Genomic DNA, 15,140 nt, shown 5'->3' with positions numbered 1-15,140 from the left:
ATAGGTACACTTCAACTATGACAGACAAAATGAGCAAGAAAAATCCAGAAAATCACATTGTAGGATTTTTAATTAATTAATTTGCAAATTATGGTGGAAAATAAGTATTATCAATGGAAATCAAATTTATCAACCTATGGCGGTCTGGATTTGGAGTCACACTCAAAATTAAAGTGGAAAACCACACTACAGGCTGATCCAACTTTGATGTAATGTCCTTAAAACAAGTCAAAATTAGGCTCAGTAGTGTGTGTGGCCTCCACGTGCCTGTATGACCTCCCTACAACGCCTGGGCATGCTCCTGATGAGGTGGCGGATGGTCTCCTGAGGGATCTCCTCCCAGACCTGGACTAAAGCATCCGCCAACTCCTGGACAGTCTGTGGTGCAACGTGGCGTTGGTGGATGGAGCGTATATTAAGCATTAATCAGTTCAATTAGACATTGAACTTGAACACTGTAAGAATCCTGGATCTACATTTTTTGCTTGACTCGTTATGACGTTGTAATTACTTAAATTTGCTTCCCCTGTAATGTTTTGTCAGCCATCTTTGCTGAAGAAAGTCACCAGGGACGGGTGGCTCGCGTCAAATTCGTCATTGGAACCACTCGATATGATTGGTCATATAAAAGCCTTGGAACCCAAATGCATAACGAGTGCTCTAACTTCCCCTTGTGGTGGTCTTGAGCAATGAAGCCGTGACGTTGGGTACCTCTATGTCCCGCGGTTTCAGCTCGCAACTTTTAAAGGAGGAACCACTGTAGCTGTAGGACAGTTTTTTTGTAGAGAGATCTCAGAAATTCAGTGTAACTACGTAACATTTCGTGTCTCCTAATGTTACGGGGTGAAAACAGTTTTCATGGGCACACAAATCCCAAATAATAAATGTGATTGCAAAATCGAATGCTTCTAACTGAAAGAGTAAACTTACATTGATACTTAAAACCTAAATAGATACTGTCATTAATGTGGTTCTTCAATAATTTCAATAGTTTGGACACACCTACTCATTCCAGGGTTTTTCTAGATTTTTTAAACTATTTTAAAAACATCAAAACTATGAAATAACATATATGGAATCATGTAGTAACCAAAAAAGGGTTAAACAAATCAAAATATATTATATATTTGAGAATCTTCAAAGTAGCCACCCTTTGCCTTGATGACAGTTTTGCACACTCTTGGCATTCTCTAAACCAACTTCATGAAGGCATTTCAATTAACAGGTGTGCCTTGTAAAAAAAAAAAGTGGCATTTTTTCCCTTCTCGATGCGTTTGAGCCAATCAGTTGTGTTGTGACAAGGTAGGGGTGGCATACAAAAGATAGCCCTATTTGGTAAAAGACCAAGTCCATATTATGGCAAGAACAGCTCAAATAAGCTAAGAGAAATGACAGTCCATCATTACTTCAAGACATGAAGGTCAGTCAATCCAGAACATTTCAAGAACTTTGAAGGTTTCTTCAAGTGCAGTAGCAAAAACCATCAAGCACTATGATGAAACTGGCTCTCATGAGGACCGCCACAGGAAAGGAAGACTCAGAGTTACCTCTGCTGCAGAGGATAAGTTCATTGGAGTTAACTGCACCTCAGATTGCAGCCCAAATAAATGCTTCACAGAGTTCAAGTAACAGACACATCTCAACATCAACTGTTCAGAGCAGACTGCGTGAATCAGGCCTTCATGGTTGAATTGCGGCAAAGAAACCACAACTAAAAGACACCAATAAAAAGAAGAGACTTGCTTTGGCCAAGAAGTCTGTCCTTTGGTCTGATGAGTCCAAATTGGAGATTTTTGTTTGCATCCACTGTGTCTTTGTGAGACGCGGAGTAGGTGAACGGATGATCACCGCATTTGTGGTTCCGACCATGAAGCATGGAGGAGGAGGTGTGATGGTGTGGGGGTGCTTTGCTGGTGACACTGTCAGGGATTTATTTTGAATTCAAGGCACACTTAACCAGCATGGCTACCACAGCATTCCACAGCGATACGCCATCACATCTGGTTTGGGCTTAGTGGAACTATCATTTGTTTTTCAACAGGACAATGACCCAAAACACACCTCCAGGCTGTGTAAGGGCTACTTGACCAAGGAGAGTGATGGAATGCTGCGTCAGTTGACCTGGCCTCCACAATCACCCGACCTCAACCCAATTGAGATAGTTTGGGATGAGTTGGACCGCAGAGTGAAGGAAAAGCAGCCAACAAGTGCTCAGTTTATGTGGGAACTCCTTCAAGACTGTTGGAAAAGCATTCCTCATGAAGCCGGTTGAGAGAATGCCAAGAGTGTGCAAGCTGTCATCAAGGCAAAGGGTGGCTACTTTGAAGAATCTCAAATGTAAAATATATTTTGATTTGTTTAACACTTTTTTGGTTACTACGTGATTCCATATGTTTTTTTTTTTTTTTGATGACTTCACTATTATTCTACAATTTAGAAAATTGTAAAAATGAAGAAAAACCTTTTCATGAGTAGGTGTGTCCAAACTTTTGACTGGTACTGTATATATATATTTATTTAGTATTTTTATGAATTATACATTTTTTTATGTATTTTTCAGGGGGTGCTGCAGCATTTTCAGCATCACTACTTAGCGTGGCTATGGTTGTGATAGTGCATGCGATGCAACAACAGCCCAAGTGCTTGAAAGAAGGTGTCCAGGAGGAATGTCCAGAATATTTTGGTGTCTCATTTGTGCCTGGATCCATGTTGGATCTAATATCCCTAACGAGTTGATGTTGATCATTTCTTCTTGTCTGCTTGATTTACAGCAGGGTCTCGTTAGATTTAACAGAGAAAGCATCAAGGTATTGTGTTCATGTTTTCATATGTTTTTGTGCCTGGGATTGGACATCGAGTCTACTGTGCGCAGTTGTGTAGGATAGACTATTGTGCAACACCCAACACTATTCCTATACATTATTCTGGATATAATGAGAACAAATTACACAGCCAAGTGTGCTTATTCACAATATGATCTGTTAATGAAGAAACATGACAAATACTTTTTGTTTTCCATGTTAGACCTGCAATTTTAAAACAATACAAGGGGACGCCTACTTGAACTTGAATTTGGACCTCAGAAATGTAATTACTAGAATAGGCCTACCTTGAAAATCAGACATTTCCTAAATTTGGTGCTTGAAAAGTCCTTGTAATTATTGTAGCCAATTTATAAGTTCTCCTGCTCCTTTATGATTATCCGTGATTTCATTTTTGATCAGTTTTTGTGAGAGATGTGACCCCTTTTGTTTGCTTACCGTCGCTTCAATTGAAGGGTGTTGCGCTACTCTGTTGAGGTAAAACCACGTGCGGTTATTATGAGGGCAACAACATCTAATGTTGGCTTCAACTTGGCTTTCCATACAAATCCTTCCAATAAAAAGGGAACCTGGTTTTTGGTCACTTTCTCATTATAAAAACAGCATCGGTGAGATTCAAATGGTGAGATTAATGCTACCACGCTATTCATTACTTTATTATGTGTGTCGGCCACATAGGTTAATGAAAAATCACCATTCATGCATCCAATCTATTTAGGCATTGTCGACATTATTCTGAAATATTTTAGAATGTAATAATAATGTGAATATCAATAAAAATTACATCTCGAGCATGCAAGCTAACTCCCTTTTACATCAAAACATAGAAAAGCACATCACAGGAAGCCCCTAATATCTAACAGGTACTGTACACATATATACAGGGCCTTCAGAAAGTATTCATACCCCTTGACTTATTCCACATTTTGTTGTGTTACAGCCTGAATTCAAAATTGATTCAATAGATTTTTTGTCTCACTCATCTACACACAATACCCCATAATGACAATGTGAAAACATGTTTTTATAATGTTTTACAAATGTATTGAAAATGAAATACAGAAATATCTCATTTACATGAGGATTCACACCCCTGTTAGAATCACCTTTGCCAGCGTGACAGCTGAGAGTCTCAATTTTCTTTTTTATTATTCTTCAAGTTCTTGTCAATTTCGTTGTTGATAATTGCTAGACAGCCATTTTCAAGTCTTGCCATAGATTTTCAAGCTGACTTAGGTCAAAACTGTAACTAGGCCACTCGGTAACATTCGATGCCGTCTTGGTAAGCAACTTCAGTGTATATTTTGGCCTTGTATTTTAGGTTATTGTCCTGTTGAAAGGTGAATTTTTCTCCCAGTGTCTTTTGGAAAGCAGACTGAACCAGGTTTTCCTCTAGGATTTTGCCTGTGCTTAGCTCTATTCCGTTTATTTTTATCCTCCCAAAAAACTCTCTAGTCCTTGCCGATGACAAGCATACCGATGCTAGAAAATATGAAGAGTTGTTCTCAGTGATGTGTTGTGTTAAATTTGCCCAAACATAACACTTTGTATTCAGGACATAATGTTTTTGCAGTTTTACTTTATTTAGTGCCTTATTGCGAACAGGTTGCATGTTTTAAAATATTTTTATTCTGTACAGGCTTCCTTCTTTTGACTCTGTCATTTAGGTTAGTATTGTGGAGTAACTAAAATGTTGTTGATCCATCCTCCTAACACAGCAATTAAACTGTAACTGTTTTGAAGTCACCATTGGCCTCATGGTGAAATTCTTGAGCGGTTTCTTTCCTCTCCGGCAACTAAGTTAGGAAGGACGGCTGTATCTTTATAGTGACTGGGTGTATTTATACACCATCCAAATGAATAACTTCACCATGCTCAAAGGAATATTCAATGTCTGTTTTTTGTTTTTTTACCTATCTACCAATAGGTTTCCTTCTTTGCGAGGCACTAAGGGACCTTACAGATCATTGTATGTGTGGGGTACAGAGATGAGGTAGTCATTCAACAATCATGTTAAACACTATTATTGCTCACAGTGAGTCCATGCAACTTATTATGTGACTTGTTAAGCACATTTTTACTCCTGAACTTATTTAGGCTTACCATAACAAAGGGGTTGAATACTTATTTAATCAAGACATTTCGGCTTTTCATTTGTTATTAATTTGTAAACATTTAGGCTAGTTACACAACACATTTGGAAAAAGTCACGGGGTGTGAATACTTTCTGAAGGCACTGTATTTGTCCGTAAATGTACATAGTGAACTCGTACACATTGTAAACACGTAAATAGAATGCAATATTTCAGAACATGACCTACTGCTTGCATGTCAAAATCAGACTGGGAAGAATTGACGTTTCGCAATCTCCCCCTATCTGCAAGCGTAGCCAATGACATAACACCAACTAATAGAAATACATAAACATTGAATACATATTTCTGCAGTGGCAAGTGGAAACATAACCAACTCTGCTACACACATGCTGCCCTGACTTACAACAGATGTGAGTAAGTGGATCACTATAGGGCCTAAGTACGATATGATATTCTTGATTCAATTATATAAAAAAAAACATGGAATCTCATCTATAAAATAAACTAAGTAATGCTATGACCTAAGACAGACATAATGCTGTTTGTCTTTCACACTCTCTCAGACATGTGGTGTTAGGTTTAACATGTTGACAATGTGTAAGTGGATTATACGCGGGTTTTCTGTATGTTGGTCGTGTATGTTTAGTGACTGGTGTTGAGGGAGAGGTTTGAAGGATCTGGTGTCATCTGTCTCGTTACCAGGACCCAGGTGAGGCGAGGACCAGCCGACTCATCGTCTCCTCAGCAGACTGGGACGTCTCGCACCGTCAAGCGATACCCATCGTCCACTGGCCCCATCACATCCAACGCTCTGCCTAATGGGAACGGACATGACATTGGGAACGGCAATGGACACTCAAGTAACGGCCACAGACCCACCACCAATGGCCACGCCAACAACGCAGTGGCGCCAGCAGGTAATGACCAGAATAAATGTTTCACCCGAGATGATACAACTGTTCTTTATTGCTTCATTAACCCCTGCTTTGTAAAAAAAAAAAAAAAAAAGAAAGAAAAATGACATGTATGACACACACAGTGAGTTTCTGTCTTCACTGAATGTAACATTAGATTTGGGGAAAAAGTGTTGTTGGCTCTGTCCCAGGCTCCTCTCTTCTCCTTTCTCCCTCCCTCCCCTACCTGTGGTTTTCATCACACAAGCGACAGACGTTTGATATCCCAGCCATGTGCCTGGGGGGTTAGCCGTCTCCACTCTAGCTCTGGAGCGTCTCCAAGTGTGCAGACACAGGAACAGCCCTGCTCCCTCCTGAAGACCCAGAGAGGGAGTGGGAGGAGGGGGAGGCACCCACGGTCCTCACTGTCACCTTGGATCCATGACAGGTCACACCCGACAGAACCCCCCCCCCCCCCCCCCACCACCACCAGAAACCTCCAGAAACAAAACCTTTTTAATGACCTACTCTCTCCCCTCCAACCCTCTCACGAACAGAACAGAACAGTGCCCTCTGTAAAGCTGTCTGCTGTCCAAGTTTCTCTTTGTTTTCCATCCTACCAGGGCAACGGGTGTTGAAACAGCTTCCCACCATTACACAAGGTTAACTCAACACATCTAGAAACACCTTATCCCAATGATAAAGGCTTGGAGGCCAGAACCCATGCTTAACTAGATTCCCCCCCCCCCCCCCCCTCCACAGGCATGCCCAGTGACACATCCTCCTTTCAGCTGCACCGTGCCAATTCCTCAGGCACTGGCACACACACTCACGCATAAACACACACACACGTCCAAACACACTCAAACTCATATAAACCTCCCCTTCTGCTGGGCTGGCTAGGCAGCAGGTCCGGGGATTGTGTCTGTCTGTAGTCCATTAAAGATGCAGCTCTTCTCCAGAGCTGCGGTGCTCCTGTTCACCCAGGTCTCTGTGTGTCTTTGTGCTCCAGGGGCCAACCTCACTTCCAACCTTGACCGCATCAAGATTGTCTTCACCCCCATGGTGTGTCGGAGGGTGTGCAGCGGCGGCCGCTGCTACAACAGCTGTGAGAAGGGTGACACCACCACCGTCTACAGTGAGAACCAGCAGCAGCATCAGCCGGCAAAGACCCAGGGCTTCAGACTCTGTGAGTGTTCCCCCTTTTCAATTCTCCTTCTCTTTCTCTCGCTCAACTCCTCTCTCTTCCTATGCTGTCTGAATGTAGTCCAGAGGTGAGAGGGGGAAAGAGGGGCTTCTGATAGATAAACCCATTCCCACTGTGGAGCTGTCAACACTGAATGCCAGGCAGTGAGGAGAGAGAGGTGACAGAGTGGGGGAGATTATATGCCTGGGAGCAGTGTGAAAGAGGGGTAGAGGGAGGGAGGGAGGGAGAGAGAGAAAGGGGAGAGCACATTAAGAGCAGGTCTCCCTCCCTTCGTGTCGCAGGACTCAGTGGAGGCTAACTACACACGTGGAAGCACCGCTCTCACGCTCCCAACAGTTAGCCCGGTCTCTTTGTGGTTTACACCTTGCTCTCAGCTCCACGGTTAACCATTTAATGTGCTCACTGGGAGAGGGGGAGAGAGACAAAGAGAAAGGGAGAGAGAGGGAGTAGTAGAGTGAATAGGATTTTATAGGGATTACATTAAAGCTGCTATTTATCCGTGGGCTTTGCTACATACTCACACAGGAGAGTAGTCTCCCTCTCTGCCTCTCCATGTGGGGGGAGAACAATAACCAATGCTGGGGTTCCGGCCCTGTTTCCCTAGTGTTCCCCTCAGCCCTTACCATACAGCTAAGGCTTACAGTAATCACTCGAACTGATTAAAAGTGAAGGGTGCACATACCACACACACACACATGAACACAGGCTGCCGCCGCCCCACACTTAACACACTAAACTCCTCATGGGAGGAACTGGCTGAGTTATGAATAGATAAACAGGTTGTTTTGTAGATTTATGCTCCCATTAATAGGTTTTTGGAAAATGTAAAGCTACTCCAAACACAATGACTTGGCAGAGACGTTGCACAACAATGCATTTCTGGCACTTCTGGGTGATCCTGAGAAGCAGTTTGTTTTTATGCTCCATTTTATTTGAAAGAAATCTCTGATCATTAAAACATCTGTAAAAAGACTCCGTTAAAGGAAATTACTCAACATTCAAGCTGGCATTTTGTTGTTGCGGAAGTGCATGCTCCTCCTCAAGGAATGTCAAGTAGACAGCAAACAGTTATGTCATGTTGTTGTTATGTTCCCAACGTGGGGCAGTAAAAACTGGGTGGATTGCATCATTCCACTTTTGGGCTCCCTGGATTCACAACATTGAACAGTTATTCTAAACCCTGACATTACTGGGACAAGTAACTTAGAGAAACCCTTCAACAATGCATGTTAAAGACATATGGTGGTGGTGCTGGGGATGTGTGAGTGTGTGGCACGGGCATGAATGGTATCTTCCTGTCTGTCTGGTGTCTGAATAGATGTGTGAAAGTAGGTAGAGGGTGGATGAGAAAAAAGGTCAGGTTGATGTCTAGGAATAATTCCTGCCCCATGCTGAGGTGGGTTAGGGCGAGGCTGAGCCTGAGGCTGAGACAACACTCTGAGGTGAGACAGAGTCTGAGACTGAGTCTGAGACTGAGGCCGAGGCAACACTCTGAGACGAGGCTGAGACAACACTCTGAGGCGAGGCTGAGTATGAGACCGAGGCTGAGACAACACTCTGAGGCGAGGCTGAGTCTGAGACAGGCTGAGGCTGGGACAACACTCTGAGGCCGAGACTGAGACAACACTCTGAGGCGAGTCTGAGTCTGAGACTGAGGCCGAGGCAACACTCTGAGGCGAGTCTGAGACAGAGGCCGAGGCTGAGACAACACTCTGAGGCGCAAGGATGAGTCTGAAGATGAGGTGAGGCTGAGACAACACTCTGAGGTGAGGATGAGACAGGCCGAGGCTGAGACAACACTCTGAGGCGAGGATGAGTCTGAAGATGAGACCGAGGCTGAGACAACACTCTGAGGTGAGTCTGAGACAGAGACTGAGGCCAAGACTGGACAAACACTCTGAGGCGAGGCTGAGACTGAGGCCGAGGCTGAGACAACACTCTGAGGCGAGGATGAGTCTGAAGATGAGACCGAGGCTGAGACAACACTTGAGGTGAGGATGGACAACACTCTGAGCGAGGCTGAGTATGAGGCTGAGGCTGAGACAACACTCTGAGGCGAGTATGAGGCCGAGGCTGAGACAACACTCTGAGGCGAGGCTGAGTCTGAAGATGCCGGCCGAGGCTGAGACAACACTTTGAGGCCGAGGCTGAGACAACACTCTGAGGCGAGTCTGAGACAGAGGCCGAGGCTGAGACAACACTCTGAGGCGAGGCTGAGTCTGAAGATGAGGCCGAGGCTGAGACAACACTCTGAGGCCGAGGCTGATACAACACTCTGAGGCTGAGACTGAGGCCGAGGCTGAGACAATACTCTGAGGCGAGGCTGAGTATGAGGCCGAGGCTGAGACAACACTCTGAGGCGAGTCTGAGGCCGAAGGCTGAGACAACATCTGAGGCGAGTCTGAGGCCGAGGCTGAGACAACACTCTGAGGCAAGTCTGAGGCCGAGGCTGAGACAACACTCTGAGGCGAGTCTGAGACAGAGGCCGAGGCTGGAGACAACATTCTGAGGCGAGGCTGAGTCTGAAGATGAGGCCGAGGCTGAGACAACACTCTGAGGCGGAGGCTGAGACAACATTCTGAGGCGAGGCTGAGCGCGAGGCTGAGGACAACACTTCTGAGGCAAGTCGTAGGGCCGAGGCTGAGAACAACACTCTGAGTCGAGGCTGCGTCTGAGAGACAGGCCAGGCTGAGACAACACTCTGAGGCCGAGGCTGAGGCTGTTCCAGTCCTGTGCAGGGCTGCCTCCCCAGATTGTTAACTTAATGGCCCTTTGTAGCTGATAATTTAGCCCAGCATGTGTAATCACAGGGGGGCTTCCTTGTGACCTGAACCCTGTCCCCTTCTCTCCACCACTCTCTCTCTTCCTTCTCTCTCTCTCTCTCTCGCTCTCTCTCTCTCTCTTCTCTCTCTCTCTCTCTCTTCTTCTCTCCTTTCTTTTTTTCTCTCTTTTTGTTCGTCTTCTTTTCTGATTCGTCTCGTGCTCTCTCTCTCTCTCGTCTCTCTCTCTCGTCTCTCTGTTCTCGTCTCGTCTCTCCTCTCTCTCTCTTCTGTTTTTCTTTTTGTGCTTTGTTCTTTTTGTAGTTTTGTTTTCTTTCTATCTTTTTATTGCTTTCCTTTTTTTGTTTTTTTTTTTGTGTTTGTGCTTGTTTTTTTTTTCTGCTTTATTTTTTTTTTTTGTTTTTTTTTTTTTTGTTTTTTTTTTTTTTTTTTCTTTTTTGTTTTTTTCTGCGCGTTCTGTTTCTCTTCTCTAGTCTCATGTATCTTTATTCATGCTCGCATGTCTCTTCCCTGATTTGCTCACACCCGGAGTCTGTCTGTGACAAGGGTTATAGCGCCACAACATGATTGGGTCCGAAGCCTTAAATGCCACAGATACAACTCTCTTTCATCTGCTGTTTTAGAAACCTGCCTCATCACAGGGGTCAGGATAACAGCGTCCAAATATGCATTATAAAAAAAGGCATAGATATTTTTTCTTTTTTGCCTTTAGAAGATTCCCTTTTATTGTGCCAGGCTGTTATCGATTTTTCATTTTCCAGGCTTTGAAGTTTGAGTGAGTTGAGGTTAAGGTTTGAACGTCTCTGTAGATCCTGATATAGAGCAGGTATGTAGGACACTGGCACCTCTGCCAAGAGATAAGCAGAATGAAAGGCTGTGAAAGCAACCTGTCAAACACCAGCTGCTTTTCCTTCTAGAGGAACCCGTCATCACTGCTGGAAGATTGCAGGGCATAAATCAAACTATATGCAAAGACAATGTCAGGTAGGGATTCAATAGTCTTAAATGCTTTAGAACCAATTGCCGCACTCCTTTGAAATTCTATCCAAGCTGTTATTTTGGTATGTGAGATTTGTTTTCTCTTGTATTCCAGTGTTTCCCCTACATGCATTTAGCAGCGATGCTCCGCCGTCACTGCAATAAAATAAAATAAAATAAAATATATATATACGATGCCTTCAGAAAGTATTCACACCCCTTGACTTTTTCCGCATTTTGTTGTGGCCTGAATTTGAATTTTTTTATTTTTTTTTATCACTGATCTACACACAATACCCCATAATGTCAAAGTGGAATTATGTTTTTTGAAAATAATTAAAAGCTGAAATGTCGTGAGTGAGTAAGTAATGAACCCCTTTGTTATGGCAAGCCTAAATAAGTAGCACACTCCATATTTTTAAGCATAGTGGTGGCTGCATAGGTATGTTTGTAATCATTCAGAACTGGGGAGTTTTTCAGGATAAAAAAGAAATGGAATGGTGCTAAGGACAAGCAAAATCATTGAGGAAAACCTGGTTCAGACAAGACACTGGGAGATGAGTTCACCTTTCAGCAGGACAATAACCTAAAACACAAGCCCAAATCTACACTGGAGTTGCTTACCATGAAGACATGGAATGTTCCTGAGTGGCCGAGTTACAGGTTTGACTGAAATCTACTTGAAAATCTATGTCAAGACCTGAAACTGTTTGTCTAGCAATTAGCAAATTGGCAAATGTTGCACAATGCAGTTGTGGAAAGCTCTTAGAGACTTACCTAGAAAGACTCACAACTATAATCGCTGCCAAATGTGCTTCAACAAACTATTTACTCAAGGGTGTGAATACTTATGTAAATGAGATATTTCTGTATTTAATTTTCAATAAATGAGCAAACATTTCTAAAAACATGTTTTCCCTTTGTCATTATGGGGTATTTTTTAAATAATTTGTCAGCCATAGTTATTTCACGTCTCACAAGACGCATGTGTCTCTCTGCAACTTAATTGGTGGCTCGCTGCAATAATCTGAATGAATGTGTTGTGCAAGTTGATCTCCTCAGTCAGCTGAATGCACTGCTTAATTAGTTTATAGAACTGTGGTTACGTAAGTAACCTTCGATATCCACTATTAGCTGCTGGAACAAATGGAGTGGTAATATTAATACGAATTTGACTATAGCTGCTGAACAGTTGAAGCTATTTACGACGTACACAAAATGTGCAGGACTCGTTAGAAGGGAGGGTAGTGAATCTGAATGACTGGGGAAATGAATTGATTAAAGCATACTTCCTTCAAACTGAAATTTGACATTACCTGATTTGACTTATCTTTGTGCTATAACTTTTATTGAGATAATGGCAATAAGGCCAGATTCAAAAGATTAAATAAATACTTTTTACACATTTGTTTCTGTGATAGTGTCCTACATTAGAGAATGAAACAGCTTGATCATCCATGCTAATAGTATCTTAAATATTGTGTCTGAATCAATTTAGAATCATGTATGAATCAGTTTAAAGTCGTGACCCCCCAACCATCCTTATTAGTGATATGTCAATATGCAAAATTCATACCAACTGCTTGAACACCAAATAGCTCAGATACTCCTGAAAACATGAAATTACCCCAGGAATCGATAGAACATTGCTCAGAGATGTACAAAAACAATATAACATTAAAAATTGGTGAATCTTCTCTTTGATAGGTAGAGGTTATATTTGAAGTGTGTTTTACCTCAGGGTGAAGTTGGAGCTTCACAAACCCATGTCAAATGAGGTTTCTGCTAGTGAATGTGGTGACGGTTATGTGAGCAACAGGAAAGTAGTTGTCCATATGAAGTCTCAGTCTACACTACCTATTGGAATTTTTTCTCCTGCTTCTCATTATGTGTATGGGCCCCAGCATATGAGGACGCATAAATCAACTTAATTCAATCTGGCGGTTCCTTACACTAACAAACCTCCCCCCCTTCCTCTCTCCCCTGCAGTCTTCTGTCAGATCCCCTGTCTGAACGGCGGGCGCTGCATTGGCAGGGACCAGTGCTGGTGCCCAACAAACTCCACGGGGAAGTTCTGCCACCTCCCAGCCCCCCCTCCTGCCCGACCCACCCCCAGCAGGAAGGACGGCAGCCTGGCCGGACGCAACTCGTCCTCCCACTCCATGTACACCCTGCCGCTGTCCAATCAACAAGGTGATCACCTAGCCGTCTGGCTGGCTGGATGAGACACAGGAACACAGTCTCTGGCCAGTTCTCCAGGACTTCCCCCAGCTAGGCCTCCTGTAGACACACTGTTTCCTCCAGTTCTGCTGATTTTACTGCTGTCTTTTATTCATCTGATTCATCATGCCCTCTCAACAGTTCTGGTTTTGTTTGAACTAACTCAGGTTTATTTGTTGACTTGCAACGGCCCAGTTAGTAACTCTGCTGAATTCTACCTTCGTGAACCAGCAGTGAAAGTCAGAATGGGTTCTCAGTAGAATATGTAATGGGGTGTTTTTTGGAGTTCCCCATATTGTTCACACAGTGCTCCCTCTTATCAACAGAAGACCCTATAGTGAATTAGAAACAGAGCATGCCCTAACCAGTGCCATGAAGAGCCGCTAAAATAAGCAGCATTAAAGCAACATTCCCCTTTTGTCCTGGCTTCTCTTTGGCCTGCTGTAAGTAGAAGCAGAAGCGCTCTCTTTAGGTTCTCACTTAGCTCCTTTGAATTCCGTTCTCCATTTTCTTCCAGCCCTTACTGACTTTATAATGCTAATCTAATGACAGACCACATGTGTGTGTTGTTACATCACAGGGCAGGCATCTGCCTGTCTGTCTGACTGTGTTGAGAGAGTCACTACAAGGCCATGGTAAAGTCATGTGCTCTCTCTCACTCTCTGTAGTATATCAAACACAGGGCCTGTTTGTGGAGCTGTGATTTATGAAAGAGGAGAGTATGTCAGAATTCCTGGAAAATTCCTTGGCACATCCTGAATATGGATGTGCTCTGCTGTCACATGGACAAAGGAGAATGTACTCAATATTACAACAGTTCTGCAATTCCTCCAACCTGTCTCGGGTCATAAACATATAATAATGGAATTAAACTTTTGTGTGTTTTAACTTTTACTTGGTACCCATCCCGGATCCGGGAGCACCCCCCACAGTAAAAAAGCTGACTAGCATAGCCTAGCATAGCGTCACAAGTAAATACAAGCATCTAAATATCATTAAATCACAAGTCCAAGACACCAGATGAAAGATACAGATCTTGTGAATCCAGCCATCATTTCTGATTTTTAATAAAATGTTTTACAGGGAAGACACAAATATGTAAAATCTATTAGCTAACCACGTTTAGCCAAAAGACACAACTTTTTTTACTCCACCATTTTTTTCCATCAGTAGCTATCACTAATATCGACTAAATAAAGATATATATAGCCACTAACCAAGAAAACAACTTCATAAGATGACAGTCTGATAATTATATTATGGTATAGGATATGCTGTTATTGAAAAATGTGCATTTTTCAGGTATAAATACAGTTGTACATTGCAGCTGCAATCTGAAATAGCGTTGAAGCAGCCGAATAATTACAGAGACCGACGTCAATTACCAAAATACTCATCCTAAAACATTTCTGAAAAATACACAGCCTACAGCAATCGAAAGACACAGATCTTGTGAATCCAGACAATATTCAGATTTTCTAAGTGTTTTACAGCGAAAACACAATATATCGTTATATTAGCATACCACATGAGCTAACATCACCCCAGCATTAAATCAAGCCAAAGGGGCGATAACGTTATCGCACCAAAATATATAAATTTTTTCACTAACCTTCTCAGAATTCTTCAGATGACAGTCCTGTAAACATCATATTACACAATGCATATAGAGTTGTTCGAAAATGTGCATATTTAGCATCAAAAATCTTGGGATGCAATGTAATCTGTCAAAACATGGCATGCATTCGGGCCGGCGCCATCTTGGAAAGGCACCATGATTCGATTATTTATCGATTAGATTGACTAAAAAAATACAGGTTGGACAGCTAATGAAAAGCATGGGTTATTAATGCAACCGCTGATTTAGATTTAAAATTAACGTTACAAGGACAATACATTGTGAGTTACAGCCAGACTAGTGCCGCAAAAAATGCGACAACTGCGTTTAAATTTTTCCACATAAATACGGAATAAAATCATAAATAAACTTTACTTTTGGACGAGCTTCCATCAGTATCTTGGGCAATGTGTCCTTTGTCCAAAAGTATCGTTGCTTTGTTGTAAAACGACCTCCTCAACTCGAACTAGCAGCTAACGATAGCACACGGCACACACATGCCCAAATCGTCAAACGCAATACTAAC

The 15,140-nt window shown here is 42.7% G+C and overlaps 2 protein-coding genes across 2 annotated transcripts in view; one reads left to right on the top strand and one right to left on the bottom strand.

Annotated features, from left to right (window-relative positions):
* vash1 (vasohibin 1) overlaps positions 1–15,140 on the bottom strand; it is a 541,933-nt gene that overhangs the window by 171,144 nt on the left and 355,649 nt on the right. The window lies entirely within an intron of this gene.
* The window catches only part of LOC111962964 (latent-transforming growth factor beta-binding protein 2-like), a 153,371-nt gene that overhangs the window by 68,255 nt on the left and 69,976 nt on the right, over positions 1–15,140 (top strand). The window contains 3 exon segments of the mRNA XM_070443285.1: positions 5,621–5,835; positions 6,824–7,000; positions 12,766–12,992. Coding sequence (XP_070299386.1) covers positions 5,621–5,835; positions 6,824–7,000; positions 12,766–12,992 — 619 coding nt within the window.

This window comes from Salvelinus sp. IW2-2015, linkage group LG4q.2 (genome assembly GCF_002910315.2).
Source record: "Salvelinus sp. IW2-2015 linkage group LG4q.2, ASM291031v2, whole genome shotgun sequence".
NCBI classification, from domain to species: Eukaryota; Metazoa; Chordata; class Actinopteri; order Salmoniformes; family Salmonidae; genus Salvelinus; species Salvelinus sp. IW2-2015.
This window is presented reverse-complemented; position numbering and strand designations above follow the sequence as displayed.